The sequence below is a fragment of the Diospyros lotus genome, chromosome 12, assembly GCF_014633365.1.
Source record: "Diospyros lotus cultivar Yz01 chromosome 12, ASM1463336v1, whole genome shotgun sequence".
Classification (NCBI taxonomy): Eukaryota; Viridiplantae; Streptophyta; class Magnoliopsida; order Ericales; family Ebenaceae; genus Diospyros; species Diospyros lotus.
In genome coordinates this window covers 11,440,013-11,458,262 of record NC_068349.1, presented here as the reverse complement: position 1 = coordinate 11,458,262, position 18,250 = coordinate 11,440,013, and the positions used below count along the sequence as shown (strand labels likewise).

At 35.2% G+C, this 18,250-nt stretch overlaps 1 protein-coding gene across 1 annotated transcript; it reads right to left on the bottom strand.

Moving 5' to 3' along the window:
- Nucleotides 1-818: 818 nt before the first annotated feature.
- Nucleotides 819-4,538, bottom strand: LOC127814243 (WAT1-related protein At5g47470). Its single transcript, XM_052355616.1, has 7 exons — nucleotides 4,054-4,538; nucleotides 3,892-3,957; nucleotides 2,369-2,485; nucleotides 1,970-2,192; nucleotides 1,714-1,875; nucleotides 1,422-1,573; nucleotides 819-1,180 (listed from the first exon to the last, which is right to left on the bottom strand). Exons 1-7 carry the CDS (start codon nucleotides 4,257-4,259, stop codon nucleotides 1,060-1,062), a joined length of 1,047 nt encoding a protein of 348 aa, XP_052211576.1. The 5' UTR covers nucleotides 4,260-4,538; the 3' UTR covers nucleotides 819-1,059.
- Between the last annotated feature and the right edge of the window lie 13,712 nt (nucleotides 4,539-18,250).

Here is an 18,250-nt window from a genome sequence, read left to right as displayed (position 1 = left end):
GAAAGGCCAAATTACAAAGGGACAGGGACCTCTAATTAATCTATTATCTGGAAATTAATAGCAAAAATACCCCTAATTATCATAATTATTAAAATTAGTTGTTCCATTTATTAATTATTAGACCATCGTACCTCATATTATACTTTATCATACCTATGTTGTATAGAAACGACTTCGACTATTTTTTTATTTTTAAAATATTTTTTATTTTTATTTCAAACTCTATTTATATTTAATTTTTAAAAAAATATTTATTTTTACATTTCCGTTTTGTATAAAAAAACATTTTTCGTTTTCGCATAACCTAGTATATATCATACTGGGAATGCTATTTATACATAATTTATTATATTTTATAATTTTACTTGCAATACCCCCTCAAATCAAGTATCAAGCATATAAATTAAATTAATTAAGTCATATTTAACCATTAATTCCCACCATACCCAAACAATACAATGATCTCTAATAGGAATCTAAATTAATTAATATTTAATCATTCTCACCATAATATCTAACGCTAAAATATAATTTATTTTTCCACCGAGACATATGATATAATGCTAAATCATTTTGGCCAAAATACCAAAATATAAACTAATAAATCTAACATTGTCTAACGATCCAAATCGTCTCGTTAATTACAATTAACACTATTTTCTGTGTGATTATGTTTGTAACAAAAAGGATCTTTTTTCATATATGCTATCTATTTACCATTTTCAAGACTATAATTAACAAATTTTCTTAATAATTCTAAAGAAAATTCAATTAAAAAATAAGTATAAAATTAAATACAAAAAAAATAACAGATTCCGTACACTAAAAATGCCCTTTTAAGAGCCCTCCTCCGAAAACGAGTATATTGAAGTGTGAATATGGACATAGATAGCCCATTAACCAACCCCTTATCCATGACCATGACTCTGCCTTATTTCAAGGTATCACAATGTATTATCACTGCACCACCGCACTTTTCTCATTCTTGGGCTTTTACAGTTCTTTTTTATGTACATATTTCACTGATTACAATTAACCGAAACCATATTATTAAAAATATCAAGACAAGAGCCTTTTCTCCACATCGTATTCCTCACTTTCTCCGATGGAGAAACCTTCTTTCCCTTTTGCCCACAGAAACAAGTAGAGGCCGGTGAACATGAGGAGCATACCGCCAAGGCTGCACCCAGAGTTCAATCCACAATATAAGAATTCCAACAAAGTGGAAAGTTTTGTAGGTACCATATAAAAACTAGTTGGTAACACAATCAATGAGCCGATGACCACGGGATATAGATTTTTACGTGCTTATATGACATGATGTGTGTGATTTATAAGTTATTACATGTGTTGTGTTGGGTGAATTTAATCGATATATATTGGAATGAGAATGGTTGATTGGCCAAGTGATTAATTAATACCTTCCTAGAGACAGAAGCCCCCCAACTGTGAAGCAGGATATGATGACTGAGACTACAGTTGCGATGGGACTAAACATGGACACAAGAACTGGCCCTCTTTTCTGCAGTGCCCATCCATTGAAACTTACCATTACACCACCAACCAAGCCTCCCTGTGCAGCCAAAACTCAATCCATTTATGTCAAACCAACAAAGTACGTAATTAGTAATTACTATTGTTAATTCTGAGCGGTTGATTTAGTCGGTTTTTAATAACACTATTAGGAGATGATTCAACATTAATATTAATTACCAGCAGAGAATAGCAAAGAAGGCTGCCAAAACCAACAGTGGACCATCCGAAATCGAGCTTTCGGTCTTTAATAAACTCTACAGTTGCAGATATGACCACCCCTATCACCGATGTTATCGAAAACATGGACATTGGGGCTGGAAATTCAGCTAATGCCGAAGCCTGCAGCATCATGTCATGTCCACCGTCACTAACTATTAATGTTGAATCATCAAACCAACTACAGAAACGAGGTCTTAATTTAGTTATTATTCACCTGCAAGAGCATGTTGCAGGATAGAACAAACACAGCGGCCATGAGATAGGCGCAGCCGACGATCTTTTGAGGTGAGAATTGAAGATTGGTTTCTTCTGCCTTTGAAGACGGAGGCTGGTTGGTGCCCTGCAGAATGCTCATCGCAATGGCTCCAACCACGCACAATAAGGTGCCTGCAATCTTCACTTTGCTGTACCGGCAACTCAGCTCTACTTTCTCGAACCTGCGCGCCACAATGTAAAGCATATTTTTCCGTCCGTTGGGACTCTTTCTCTCAAGAAGTCATTATTTTTATAGAGACTTCGTCCAGTTTTAGAAAATTTACATTTAAGGATCATGTTGGTTTCGAAGTTCAAACTAGAAGCTGCATATATATATATATATATATATAATAGGTACCCGAGGACAGCAGCAATGAGAAAGATGATTCCGGGAGCAAGGTTTGGCATGGCCGTGGCTATTGCTGGTGAAGTTAGCTCAATCCCTTTCAGCATCAAAGTTTGGAATAAAGTTACCCTAAAAAAACAAGCACCAACATGAATGGTTAGATCACAGATAAACTAATTAAGAGAGGTCGTATCTACTAACTGCAAAAGATATATTTACCATTTTGCTCCAATTTCTTTTTAAATTTTTTTGTGTCATATGACCCATAACAGTAGCAATTTGTACTTAGCAAAAGGTAGGGGTGCATAGGATGTTTGGGTAAATTTAAGATTCGATTAATGTCATATCAAGTTTGGATTAGATTCTTGGGCCCACTCTTTCCGTCCAACCCCCAACTTAATAAAATAATATTAAAATATTACTATTTATTAATATATTTTCTCTCTCTTTTTTTTTTGCTTGCTCGCTCTTACTTTTTTGTTCTTAGAAATACATATTAAATGAAATTTTATAAACATTAATATAGGCCTAATCTGGGGGTGGGTCGAGGGTAAAGGGTGTTGGGGCCAGGATCGCCGGTGATGGGCTTCCATGATAATCCCAGACCCAGGAGCAGGAGGACATTTCCCCTCGCATTGCGTTGGCTGTTGCCTGTTGGGCAGCAAAAAGAACAAAGAATCTGGGGACGGTGAGAAATAGGGAAACACAGGACACTTTAACATGGAAGTCCCCTTTTAAAGTAGTGGGTTGGGGTGGGGTCCACAGTGGGGCGTAACTTTTGACATTTAGGTTATAAAAAAAAAAAAAAATCCATTTTTAACGTAGTACATAGGTTAACACGTGTCTTCTCGCCCAGAAAAACGATGAAACACTTGCCACGGACATTGTATTTGTAGAAGAACGGCACTCCACTCTTCTTTTCCCCAATGCATAGCTTTTTTTTTTTTTAAATAATAAAATCATTAATATGTGTGTTTGTGTGTGTGTTCTAGCACTAGATTTAACATTTGAAGGTTACTTTTTCTATGTATCCTTTTAAAAAATTGTTTAAAATCAAAAGAAGAAAAGTTTAGATGCGAGTAGAAGTTAGAACCAGAACTGAAGAAGAAAGTAATGTTGTTATATTATTTTGTTTTCTTTTTATTTTTTTGTATAAACGAGATGATTAAATTCATATGACATCTCACTTTAATGGTTTTTCCTTGTTAATATATGCATTTTAAGGAGCCAAATTATACATTCTATATAGAAATTCAGCATAAAATTGATTTAATGGTTTTTCTTTGAGTTGGACCATCAGAGAACCTTTTGTAATTTTGTGAAATACGAGAAAAGCTTTGTATATCCCTTGACCAGCCACCTAGCTAGATCTCTAGAACAAATTAGAGCAGTAGCGGCAGCTTCAGTGACGTAGTATATAAGTTATTAATTAATTATTAACCCAATTCAGGGCTAAAACAAGGGAGACATGGATAATAACCCAAATTAATTGTGTTTTAGATGAGAAAAAAAGAAAGCACAAGAAAATGGCTTACCCCCCAAAAGCAATCAAAACCAGCTGAATCGAGAGCTTGACACTGAATTTCTGGGGCCATTTGCTCCTGCAACATCAAGCAGCAAGCATGCATACATACATCTATTCTATATATAAATATATATATACAGAGAGAGACAGACAGAGAGAGAGAGAGAGAGACCTTTCAAAGAGAATGGAGAGAGGAGAGAGGATGAGGAAGGCAGCGGAGGTGGAGTAGATGACGATGGTAAGAGGTTTGAGGCCCAAAGACATGAAATAACTTAGCAGCAACGTGTTTGCAGCATACACAAACTGCAGCGCAATCAGCCCTCCAACTACTGCAAATTCTTCAACAACTTCTCTCTCTACCCATCTCCGTGTCGTCATCGATCCTTTCTTCTTCTTTTTCTTCTTCTTCTTCTTCTTCTTCTTAGTTTCTGGAGGAGAGGCTTTTAGGTGAATGGGCCTTTCTCTCTTTCACTTTTCTTTCTTCCCTTATTCCCACAGTCAAAACCCCTCTCCCCCTCCCTCTCTCTCTCGTGGTGGCCTTTCCCTTCAAAAATGTTAAACTATTAGCTAAGATGATGCCAATTATGACATTGTATATTCATTCAGAGAGGAAAAAGCTATTATATGACATGAAAAATATGGATGGATGATTTCATTTGGAGGACAGTTTTCAATTACAAAGGGTTGAACTTTGATCCACAAAGTCGATATTTTTTGGTGGTCAATAGCTACAACAAATCTGCACTGATTTGACTGGTTGGTGAAAATTCCATTTTTCTATTGAAAATCAATTTCTCTATTTTTCAAATTTTGTTGTGCTAATTATGTAATTAAATTTGAAATTACAATGATAATATTTATATTTAATATTAGCATTAATTAGGATTAAAAACTGTGTTAGTATGGCATATTTGCACATTCCCATCTCTTTGATCCTGAGAGTTGGTTGGTTGGACGGTTTTGATCTCTGTGATCTCAGCTAACCTTCAAATGACAAATGGCATTCTTACCTCACTCTCTCTCTCTACCAGTCTTTCCCTTTGTCCAAGAGACCCAAAATCTAGTTTACTCTTTCCCCTTTTTATTTTACTGTTATAATTAAGGATATTATTTTTCAATTTAATACATTAATTTACCTTTGATTAAATTAAACAAATGGCATGGATGTATATTTATATATATATATAGTTCTCTTTACTTTTGGTATGAAATTGGAAACAATAAAACTCATTTAATGCAACTGTTTGAAACTTTAGAGCGGGTTTGATTGTATTGTCAATGTCGTACCAGCAAGTGAGCTTCCACATTGTATCCGTTTACAATTTATTAATTATTTTCATAATTTTAAAATAAAATTTGCATTCGATAATATTGCAAATGATTTGTTAGAGAATTTTTTTATTTTTGTGTTTAATGGGATGATCAATAAAAGTTAATATATGATTTGTTAGAGTTAAAATTTCTCCTAAAAATTAAAAAAAATAATTTTTTACTTTTTATTTTCAATTCTCTAATTTGGACAATTATATTTATAAACGCTTAAATTCAATAAGTATTTGCATAGTTTTATACATGCTAAGTAAAGATGGTTCATTGGGTTGCCTTTAAAGTATAAATTAAGTGATTAGGTCATGATAAGTTGAGATTCATATCAGTAAGTTATGGGTTCAACTCCTTGTCTTGGATAGTAAGACAAAGTCTCCATCTGCAATTTACCTCATTTACTGAAATCGAGAACACGAGCGGCGGGGGACTACATAAGGACGATAATCCCAAGATGAATGGTAGGGTTAGGGTAAAAACCTAAAAATTTAAAAGACTAATAGGTTATATATATATATATATATATTATAAGGCTAACTCCAACGCAACTTCATATTCTATTCTCTATTATATTATAAATAATTCACTCTCTATTTTAACTTTGTCTCGAAAACTGTATTTGTTACAAGCACACTCTCTATTTGGCTATGTTGTTGTCTAACTGCAACAATTAAATTTATTTGTCTTGAGAATAGCCAAAATAGAGTCCTTCAACACGACAGAGGGACCGAGATGCCACGAGCAAGGCCAAATAGATTTGGAACATGTTGGGGTCGAAACTTGATGAGGTAAGGACCTGGATAAGTTTTCGGGGGCTTCTGGATAGGCTGCTTGGATGAGTCTTCGAGGAGTCAAAAGAAATGGGCCTCAATAGGTCTTTAAGAGAAGGGGCTTTTGGTCATGCTAATGAGCTAGGCTGAGACTTAGCCTGCGATCACAAATGAAAGTCAAAAAGGCACAAGAGAGACTCCCCCACGTAGGTCCTCCGATATCTAATTCAGACAATGGTTTGAGAAAAATGTCCAAATGTATGTCCAATGTCACAGAGATGATGCAAGTGTATGCATATAATCAGTATCCTGATGGGGTGTTCGTGTTATGTTCAAGTTCTCGAATGGGTTTTAAAGAGTGATAGCCAAATGGCGAGAGAGAGTCGAGACAATAATTTGAGAATCTAAAAGGTCTAAGAGTCTAGTGAAATCTGTTTGTCCCAAAAGAGTCTTAATTAAAGGTCCGAAAGATTGAGTCCCAAAAGAAAGGTCATTTTGTCTTTGAGGAGGCACTTATTTATAGGAAAAATGGTGGAACTCATGGTTGAGCTAGAATTTGGGGAGATCCATCAGAGGACGTCGGAGGTCTTGGAGAAGTCTTCGGGGTGAAGCACCCCAATGGCTATCTCCGGTTGGTCCCAAAGAGGCTTCGGGCCACCGGATAACTTTGGTCCTAGAGACCCTGAATGGTGTCCTTCAACTGAGGCAAAAATGATGCATGCTTAGGTTGGTTCTAGAAGACCCATTGGGGGTCCGAAAGACTCTCATCTAGGAGATTGTCTGAGGGATGATGGACTCGGAAATTACTTTGAAACTTAGAAAAATTTTAGGTCACGCCACAATAATAACTCCCTACTCTTGTCTTGGGTTAAAAGGCGAAGAGAAAAGTAGAATAAAATTGGATGCCTTATAGCTCATTAGGGGAAAGTCTCTGGGGGACTCATGATGCTTGGTTTGTTGAAGGCCGTGACTATAAATAACGGTGGTCCCGAATGGATAGCACTTTTACCCCGAAGACTTCTTGCAGTCCCGAAGACCTTTACTCAGCTCTAAGAGTTTTTTGCTTCTTCAAAAGGCTCATTCTTTGCTGAAAAATTTATCTTTGAGGTAAAATGAATTTCAAACTTCTTACTGATGTCATCATCTCCCCATAGATGAGACCCTCAATTATAAGTGACAAATACGCTAAGGATCTTGCGTAATCATTTTGTATCCTCGAGTTATGGAAATCAAGGAGTCCTAGGAGATGAAAGCTTATAGCTACTGTTAGGGAAGGAGATATAGCAATACACTTAGATAGCTTACAAGTAAGACTTAGGATTTACTTGCACCCATTTTTTATGCAATTTTAAGGGATGAAATATTAGTGCCAGCTTAATTTCATTTGAATGGTTGGGCCGTGCTAACGGGATTTTTTATTTTGTGCAAGGAGTAAGGGATGGAACCTACAACATCCTTATTGCGCTACTTTCATCGCACACACACTATTCAAGGAGAAAATAAATTTTTGTCCTTTCAGCAGAGGCATTTTTAGGATTAAATTGTTTAGAGAGGGATCTTAAAAAATAAATGATTTTGAGACTAGGTTGATAGTGGTCACACTGCTGGTGAGACGTTAGGGGTCATCACAGTATTGGCGCACCAAAAGATTAAGGAGCACAAGGTGCGATTGGGTGAAATTAGATTCATTAGCGATAGACCACCAAAATGATATCAATAAATTGGCTAAATGAGGCTCAATAGTTTTATCGAATTTATTAAATGATACACGCCTTATTGAGGCCCTCAATCTAGGTTGCACGAAAACGGAAACGGGAGACGTTTCTGATATGAAATGGAAATGCGAAAATGACATTTTTCTAAAAATGTAGGAAACGAAAACGCGGGGCAAATTATAAATTTAAAAATTATAGGGTTTTTTTATAAATATAATTTTTAATATAGAAAAAAATAAAAAAATATCAATATTTTTAATTATATCAACAAATCATCTAATGAACTATCAATTACAAGAACCACAATTATAATGTAATTATAACAACCACAATCAATTTAATTATAACAGCCAATAATAGAATATATTATGTAACTAACAATAATAACAGCCACAAGTAATTAAAACCACAGTAAGTAAATTTTAATTAAATCATAATTAAGTTAAGACTAACCAAAAATAAAAACAATTCTCTATCACCCCCAAAAAAGAAAATGACTCAAAACATTAAGGGCATGTTCTCTTTGGCGTTTTCGGGCCGTTTTCTGTTTTCAATTTTTTAAAACACTGAAAACGTGTTTTCTTTGTTATTTTCAAAAACGCGTTTTCAAAAACAACTAAAATTTTTACAAATGAAACCCAAAACAACATTTGTTGTTTTGGGTGTTTTCAGTGAAAACTCACTGAAAACAGAAAACAGTCCCAAAACACGGAACCTCCCCTCCCCACCCGACCCCCAAACCCATTCTCGCACTCGCAAGGCAACTCTCTCTCTCGTCTCCTCTCTTCTCCTTTATCTTCCACCATTGTCGTCGACTGCTCCTCACCCGCCACCACTGTCATTGACTGCTTCTCCCCCGCCACCACTGTCGTCGGCTCCTCCTTGACCGCCATCACTATCGTCGACTCCTCCTTACCTGCCACCACTGTCGTCGACTCCTCCTCACCCGCCACTGACTGCCATGGCTGATTGGTTGAGGAAGGAGATGGGGCAATCAACGATGATGAGAAAGTCAGCCGCCGCGATGATGGGTGAAGAAGGAGATGGTGCGGTCGGCGGTAAAAGGAAGAGGCGGCGGCGGCGGAAGATGGGCTACGCATAACCCTAGATGGAAGAAGAAAAGAGATGCATTCTCTATTTTTTTTTTCTATTATTTATTTTTTTGTTTTATTTTATTTAAATATTAAATTGAATATGTGATATGTTTTGTTTGTATTAATTTTTTTAATTATATTTTTAAGATTGTTAATTTTTTTATTTTATTTTATTTAAATTTTATTTTATAATTTAAAATATTTGAATTAAATTTATAATTTATTAATAAATGTTTATAATTTATTTTAAATTAAATTCATTAAATAAAATATCATAATAATAAAAAAGAAACCATTTTTAAAATTTCAAAGTAAACGCGTTTTCTAGTTTTTTGTTTTGAGAAATAGTTTTTCAAAATGATAAAAAGAACGCATTTTCAAAAATCTCAAAACAGACACTCAAAACACAAAACTCAAAATGAATTCAAAACTCAAAATACAAAACTGAAACACAAAGAGAACACCACCTAAACTCTTATTGTCCACCTCTCGGCCCATTCAAAAGCATCCACTAAAATATTAGCACAAATTGAGAAATGGTCCAAATATTGTCTACCCCTCGAGAAAAATTCTCAATACAATAGTAGGCCGCCAAAGAGGCTTAAATATTACCGTTCTAACCTAAACAGGAGTCGACAACTTACTTACAGTGTTACAAAAGGGAATGAACGCGTACGCAACTGGAACTGAGAGAAGGAAGTAGAAGGCCTGGGCGATTGGAAGCAGATGGCGGTCGCTCTGGAAGCAGACGACAAGATGCCAGGGAAATAGATGGCAGCGATAAAGCAAATGGCGGCTACAGAAAAGAGAGAAGAAGAAAAAAATAAGAAGAAAAAGAAGAGGAAATGAGGTAGTTAAATTTTTTTAGGGCAAGCAGATGTGTGCTCTGGAAACGCGTTTCCAACCGACTTTTGAAAATTATGAAACAGCCCCAATGTTTTTAAAAATTACACAAATGGCCCGAAAAATATTTTGGGTCGTTTTTGCCGTTTTAGAAATGGGAAACAGTTCGAAAACGTCGAAACGACGCCTCCAAGCCATTTTCGTGCTTCATAGGATTTGAGGCTAGATGGATGGTTGTTGAAGAGTATGATGACGCTAGTCCTTCAAAACCTGCTCAAAGTTAGATGGTTGCGTCCTCTTTATTTTCTTCATCAGATGATAACGAGAAAGGAAGAAGGGAGGAATGTGAAGGAGATGACAAAGAGAGAGATATTGCAGGGGATTTAGATGTGGTCGAAAAGAAGGAAGAAAGGCTGGAAGAGGAGTTAGACCTTAGGGGTGCTCACCTTGACCCTTACCTTTTTACTTGACACTTTGAAACTTTTTAAACATTAATATTCAATTGTTGCACTGACGATTTGATTGAATGCGCAGAAATAAGGTGGCTTTAGAGAGTGACATGGGCCAGGCAGTAGGAATCAGATTAAGTAAACTAAGATTAAGTTATAATCTTAAAAGAGTCTTAAAGTTTCATCTGTTTGTCTTGAAACAGATTAAAGTTTCACTTAAATCTATTTGTCTTAAAATATAAATTGAGAGTCTAGTGAAATTTGTTTGTCTTAAAAGAGTCTTAAAGATCCCAAAAGAAATGTCCTTTTACCTTTGAGGAGGCATCTATTCATAGGCAAAATGGTGGGACCCACGGTTGAGCCAAAAGACTTTTTTGGGGAAACCCATCAAATGAGGCCGAAGGTCTTGGAGAAGTCTTCAAGGTGAGGCACCCCAAAATGTGTCCGTGGACTTAGGTAAAAAGGATGAATAGACAAATATATCATGAACTTTAGGTTAATTTTCAACTTTATCCTGATTTGACATTTACTTCAATTTGATCATCAAACTTTCAATTTTGTTTCAATTTTATTATCGATTGAGCAAGCGTGTGCCCTAACTTATGTGGTAGTTGATGTGGCAGGTAATGTGTCTAATGATGGACACATCCACAAAAACGACATCCTTTATGGGTAATGGATGACAATGAATAAATTTGAAACTAGGCTGACAAATCTAAAGTGGGTTTGGAGCGAGCCAATGGGTTAAACTAGATCTGGATGAGCTAAAACTTAGAAGTTTGGCAATGGTTGACCGTTGATAGAGGCTGGGACGTTCGTCGACTACAGTAATGCCAGATGGCAAGGCAGTTGAGTGCGTCAATGGTAAGAGGAGAAAAATCCCAGAGAAGGCAGATTGACGGCAAGGCAGACGAAGGCAGCGGTCGTCGACGAATGTGATCTCTGTAACAGTGTCAATCAAAGAAGACGACCAGAGCAAGTCGACAGTGTGCGCCACCGCTATCACGGCTGTGAATTGCCGTCGGCCAACCCCAAGCAGTTTTCTTCTGTCGTTCGTGCTTTCTTCTTCCTATTTGTGGCTTACCCATAGCCACCGACTATAATCACTCCATCGTTGTCGATCGAGTGGGCTTTCTTGATCTTTCTTCACCGACGACGACGACGATCGTTCATCTTCGTTGGACACCACCTAACGTCGACTTGCTCTGATTGAACACCCACCATTGACTTGCTTCGATTATCTTCTTCGATCGACGCTGTTAACAACAAGCTAAAATTTGGGTTGACCCAACTTGGGTTTGGGGTTTATGTATTTAGTTATTAATTTTGGGTTTATGATTTTGGCTATTGATTTATATATCTAATTATTGATTATATATATTTGTGTGTATGTTTGATTATTTTGTGTTTATGATTCTTGATTTTGTGTATATATATCTAATTATTTTGTGTATTTTATTATTAATTTGTGTATTTAGTTATTAATTTTGTGTATTTGATTATTGGGTTTATGCATTTGATTATTAATTTTAGCAAAATGACGTCGTTTTACCTTGTACATCGTGGAAAGAGTAAGGCAAAACGACATCGTTTTGTTGTTGTGTCTATTATTGGACACCTCAGCACGCCACATCAGCCGTCAGGTAAGATGGGGCACACGCTTACTCAATCGAGGATAAAATTAAAAACAAAATTGAAAGTTCGATAATCAAATTGAAGCAAAGGTCAAATTAGAATAAAATTAAAAATTGACCTAAAGTTCAGAATATATTTTTCTATTTGGTTTAGGCAAAAATGATGCATGCTTAAGCTAATCCTGGAAAACCCATCGAGGGTCCATAAAGCTCTCATCTAGGAGACTGTCTGGAGGATGATGGACTCGAAAATTATTTTAAAACTTATGAAAATTTTAGGGTACCTCACAACAATAGCTCACCCTTCTTGCCTTGGGTTGAAAGGCGAAAAGAATAGTAGAATGAAAGTGGGTGCCTAATGGCTCATCAGGGGAGTCTTCGGAGGACTCATGATGCTTGATTTTGATGTTTTACATGTTTTACTATTGTGATTGGTTTTGATAATGAAAAACAACAATTGGTTTTATATTCTAAGTCAAACAAAAATCAATTTCACATACAATGAAAAATCGATTTCATGGACTCTGTCAACATGATCGTCAAACAAACTATATTCTTATATACAGAAATTTGTAAATATAAGTCTTATGATAAATTGCCTAAAAGATTTTCAAGTTTGCTTTGAACCGTTGGTCAAAATGGATTAAGATGAAACAAATCTTTTCAAAGGAAAAAAGGCCATTTGTCGATCGATTTTGGAAACCTGTTGACCATTTTGCAAATTTGGCCCAAATTATCAATAGATTGGAAAAGACTGTCAACTGTTCTTGTTGAAAAGGTTCTGGTTGTCAACCGTTTGCCTTAGGGCTGTGGACTAGTAGAATGCTTGTTCTCAATGTCTTGAATTTTGCCTTGCATTTGTCAATCGTTCTACTATGAACTGACGACTAGCAGAGTGGTTAAAATTTTCCTTGCATCTATCGACTAGTATGATCTAATTTGTCGATCGACATAATGCTTATATGAGAAAATGTTGACAGTTCCTCCAAAACTGTCGATCAATTTTTGAATTTTAGCTAACTTATCGATCGATGCTCTTGATCTGTCGACCATTTCTTGTGCTGAAACCTCCAACAGCTAGTTTGGCCACTCATCCAAAGTGTTTTTCCCACTACCAATAAGTAGATTCTTGAAAGATCTCGTCAAACAATATAAATAGAAGGCAGATGGATGATTTAAGATAACAAAGTGATCATATTACAAGCTCTGAAGTGCTCATTCATCTTGTGCTTCATTATTCCATTCATTTTTCTTTTAAGGTTTTGCATTCACTTTGTAAAATTTATTTTCAAGCCTTGCATTCAATTTTTAAAAGAATTTCTAACTAAGAGTTTTGTCTCTCAATTCCTCTATTATGTTGTATCATTCTCTATTTTCTCTAGTTTATTGTTAAAGGGTTTGCTTGTTTAAGTAAGGGGTTTGTAATACCTAGTTTGTGACTAGAAGACTTGCTTATTTAAGCAAGAGGTTGTACACTTCTATCTTGCTTTTACTAGAGGGCCTATTCAGAATAATAAGAGGATTATGGTGAATTGCTTTTAAATTCCTTAATGATGAGCTAAAGGAGTGGATTAGGTTTGGTTTAAATTGAACCACTATATATCGTCGTGTCCCTCTATTGCTTTTAATCATTACTTCATTTATTATGCTTAGCAAATCCCTTTCACTTGCATCAAAATCTCAGTTTCCTTCATAAATGAATTTCAAAGTTCAATTAAATTTTTAAGTAACCCAGTTCACCCCATCTTGGATATTTTTGTCATTGCTATACTATTCTATGAAGTTTGCTAAAGGCCACGACTATAAATAGACAATGGTCCCAAATGGGCCACACTTTTACCCCGAAGAGCCTGATTCATTCGGAGCTCCCAAAGACTCATTGTTGTCCCAAAGACCTTTACTCGGCCTTGAGAGTTTTCTGCTTCTCTAAAAGGCTCATTCTTTACTGAAAATTTCATCTCTGAGGTAAAATAGATTTTGAACAACCTTTTACTAATATTATCATCTCCCCACAGATGAGACCCTCAATTGTAAAGCGTAAATACGCTAAGGATCTTGCACAATCATTTCGTATCCCCAAGTCATTGAAACTAAGAGGTCTTAGGAGATGGGAGCTTACTACTACTATTAAAGGATGAGATGTAGCAATGCACTTAGATAGCTTACGAGTAGGACTTAGGATTCCTTTGCACCTATTTGGGATGCAATTTTTAAGGGAGAAAATATTAGTGTCGGCCTAATTGCATCCGAATGGCTGGGTCGTGCTGGCGAGATTTTTTATTTTGTGTAAGGAGCAAGGGGTGGAACCCACAATGTCCTTATTGAGTTGCTTTTATCATGCTTGTACTATTCAAGAAAAGAAGGAATTTGTGTCCCTCTAGTGAACGCATTTTAGGATTAAATTGTTTAAAAGGGAACCTAAAAAATAGATGATTTTGAGACTCGGTGGATAGTGGTCACACTGCCTACGGGACGTTGAGGGTCATCACAGTATTGGCACACCAAAAGATTGAGGAGCACAAGATGCGATTGGACGGAAGGAGATTCATTAGTGAAAGACCACTAAAATGATGTCAATAAACTGGCCAAATGAGGCTCAGTAGTTTTATCGAATTTAATAAATGACACATGCCTTATTAAGGTTGGATGGATGATTGTTGAAAGGCGAGGTGACGCTGGTTGTTGAAAGGCACAATGACGTTGGTCCTTCAGAACCTACTCAAACTAAGACAATCGCGTCCTCCTCATCTACTTTGTCAGATGATAACGAGAGATGGAGAATGGAGAAATGTGAGGGAGATAACGAAAATCTAGTTATTACAGAGGATTCAGATGCAGCCGAAAAGGAGAAAGAAGGGTTGAAAAGGGAATCAGACCCTAGAAGTGCTCACCCTGACCCTTATCTTTTTACTTGGCACTTTGAAACTTTTTAAATATTGATGTTCAATTGATGCACTAACAATTTGATTGAATGTGCAAAAATGAGACGTTTCATAGAGCGGCACGGTCTAGGCAACAAGAATTAGCATGACAAGCACTAAGGCCTTTCAAAGGACACAGTTTTCAGCGACGCTGTAGACTATCTATGGGATAATGGACTCGAAAATTACTTTTGAAACTTAGGAAAATTTTAGGACACCCTACAGATTCCCTATTTTATTTATTTATTAATAAACTTCAATTTTATTTATTTTACCTTACATATAATTTAATAATCAAATACACAAAATAATAAGATATACACATACACAAAATCAATAATCAAATACATAAAATAATTAAATATATGCATATACAAAAGTAATAATCAAATACACAAATCAATAATCACATATACAAAATAATCAAATACACACATTAATAATCAAATACACAAAATAAGCAAATGCATACATACACAAAATCAATAATCAAATACATAAAACAATAACCAAATACACAAATTTTCAATATCACTTATCAAATGCACAAATCAATACAAATTTTCCCAAAATTATATACATACACAAACCCAGATGCTAGTCGTTGCATGTTCCCCTTTTGACGTTGCTGGTCTGCTTGTCGTCGCTATTGTCGTTGGTTTGCTCGTCAATTGTCATTGCCTGGTCACTAATGGTAGCTGCATGTTCCTCTTCCGACGCTATTGCTGATGCTAGTCGTCGCCACTATCGATCGTCGTTTCTAACCTCTTGGACCCTTAATGAGCCTCTTCCGACGACAAATCAGCTGTTGAAATGAGAGAGATGACGAGGCTTGGTCGAACGTGATGGATCGCCATATCTGGCAAGGTTTTTGCTACTCTTTATCAATTTGACGAGGAAATTTGGCGATGGTGAGCAGCATTGGAGTGAAGAAATTGGCTTTACTCTCTAAATTTTTGGCTTGGTGAGCTTAATAGCGAAGCATTGGAATCAATCTAAAGAAACTATATATATTTATATACATATATATATATAAATAACTAAAAAATTTTAAAAAAAAATTACCGACTAGGATTAATTCTCACTATCAAATAACTCAGTGGAACCCATTTACAATGATTTTATCAACAACTGGTAAAACATCCTAGTTGGTGGCAGAATCATAGCTAATGGGCACCATCGAGGCAAAACACCTCGCAATGGTAATGGGTTCTAAATCGTCAAACTCCAATGGTCTAAAATCTAGAGAAAATGAAAAAAGGAAAGAAACACAAGGGGCAGTTGTTGTTGCTTTTTTTTCTTTTGAAGATAATGATCGTTGTTGTTATTGTTGCTTCTTCTACATGACAACGACGATGGTAACAAGTAACGACAACGACAAGTGATGACGTGACAACCATGGTGACTGCTTCCAATGGCTAGCAACAAACAAAATTGGTGAGGAAAATGGAAGGATAGAGATCAAAATTTTTAGATTTGTTTAAAGGTATATTAGTCTTTTGCTTGATCAACTTCAACATTTTTCATTAAGGGTGAGCATTTGATCAATTCAATTATCGAACCTAATCAACTAAACAAATACAAAAATCAAACATATCAAAAGGTAAAAAACAAAGAATCAATCAAAAAACCGAACAAATACGAAAACCAAACAAACTGAAAACTGAAAAAATCGAGCAAATATGAAAATAACTAAACCTACCAAACCCCCCCCCCCCAAAAAAAAAAAAAAAAAAACTAAAAAGAAGTGTTATTTGAGTAAAAATAAGTGTTACTTGAGTATAAAAAAGAAATATTATTCGATTAAAAACAATTTTTACTCTTGCGAGCAGATTTCGGTTCAAAAATATTACTTGATTAAAAATATTTGTTACTCGAGTAAAAAAAAATAGTATTTGCTTAAAAACAACTTACTGAATTAATCTTTGTGAACAAATTTCAATTTAGAAATATTACTCGATTAAAAAGATTTGTTACTCAAGTAAAAATAACATTTTAGTCAGTTTAGTTAATTCGATTGATTTTTTTTCATTACGAAAAATCGAATCGAATCGAAATAACCAAAATTATCAAACTTGAAAATCAAACCGAATCAACCCTAAGCTTGAATCGAACCAAACTGACAATTTTGGTTGATTCGATTATTTCAGTTAAACTGAAATTTTGCTCATTCTTATTTTTCATTAGCTTTAAAACTTCAAAAATGAAAAACTAACCCCTTCAAGCTTTTTCAAATCGTTGGTCCAATAGTTTTAAAGCTAGGCTACAGTATAGTTATCCAAACATTCCCATTAATTTAAAGAAGTTGATAGACATGCTAGGCTATGGCTACGGCTTAGTTATCCAAACATTTCCATTAATGACAAAGAAGTTGATAGACAGCTTTAAAGCCGGTGTTGACCAGCTTTAAAGCCTAGTAAAACACCCTCCTAATTAGATGTTGTAAGTTGTTCATATTTCAATATTATTTTGATTTTGATGACATGATCAGATAAGGTTTACGATGGCTTTGGGTAGAGTCGATTTAATATAATTTGGGTAGAAGATTTGGGAATGGATTCATCGCAAAGATCCTGAACCCTGTGAAGACAGTGTTAGAGATTGATTTTCTCTACCCGATTGAGTTTAGGTTCGAGTTTGGGAGTTTGGATTTGGGCTTAAGATGGCACTCCCCGTCCTTCACCCATCCAATTAAAATGTTCCTAGAAGAGAATGATTGATAGTGGGAAGCACTTTTGTTTTTTTTTTTTCACTTATAGGTTTATTCATTAACATTATACTTAACAATGATGTCATTAAGGATCTCTTTCAAGCTTGATTCAAGAAGAGGATTGTTGCATCGACAAGTTTCCAATGGTGTTGAAAAGAAGGCGATAAAGATGGTTGGGTTGAGTTTTTAGCATTATTAGGTTTTTAACAAACCCAGTAATGGCTAGATTTTAATTCTAACCATAATTGTGAAGAAAGAGAGAGAAGGTGTTGTTAGAGTAATGGAAAAGACGCCAACAGGGATTTGATTCAAAATAAGCTATTAGACCATTATCGAAGAAGAAATTATTGTGTTTATTACCATTATTATGTTATCATATTAAAGAAGAAGAAAATAAATAGAGAGAAAGAATATGGAATGACAACTGGATACAAGTGTGTTCCTTTGAAATTTTAAAAAAATTAATTGCTATTATTTAATCATGGGGGTATTGGATAAGTAAATTTAAAGAGAAGTCTATGTAATTTCTCAAACTAGAAAGATAAATTCTATAAATATATCAAATCTCAGAGGTGGTTAATGTAATTTATCTAATTTAAAATTAACATTAAAAATTTGAGCGATAATTACACTCCTCTCTCACTCTCTCTTTTTAATATTTGAACACATTTACTTACTGTAACAAAAAGAGTAATAATGAATGAGAGAGATGGCGTGCTAGTAGTAATAATAAGACTTAAAGTTTCTTGGATTCGATGAAAAGATTTTTAAGTAAACTAAGATTAAAGAATCATGTTACATCTACATCATTTTTGTATATCTTAGGCTATATAAGGGATATTATAACCAAAATATCATGCGCCTCTCCATGCGTCTTACGCGTCTCTATGCGCCTCATGAGGAATATTTT

What these genes read in the sequence shown, in the direction of transcription:
- LOC127814243 (XM_052355616.1), bottom strand. Translation starts at nt 4,259, where the DNA reads ATGACGACACGGAGATGGGTAGAGAGAGAAGTTGTTGAAGAATTTGCA. An exon ending in GTTTTGATTGCTTTTGGGGG is followed by an intron (nt 2,486 to 3,891) that starts GTAAGCCATTTT and finishes TTGTTTTTTTAG; the next exon opens with GGTAACTTTATTCCAAACTT. An exon ending in CCTGCAACATGCTCTTGCAG is followed by an intron (nt 1,876 to 1,969) that starts GTGAATAATAAC and finishes ATGATGCTGCAG; the next exon opens with GCTTCGGCATTAGCTGAATT.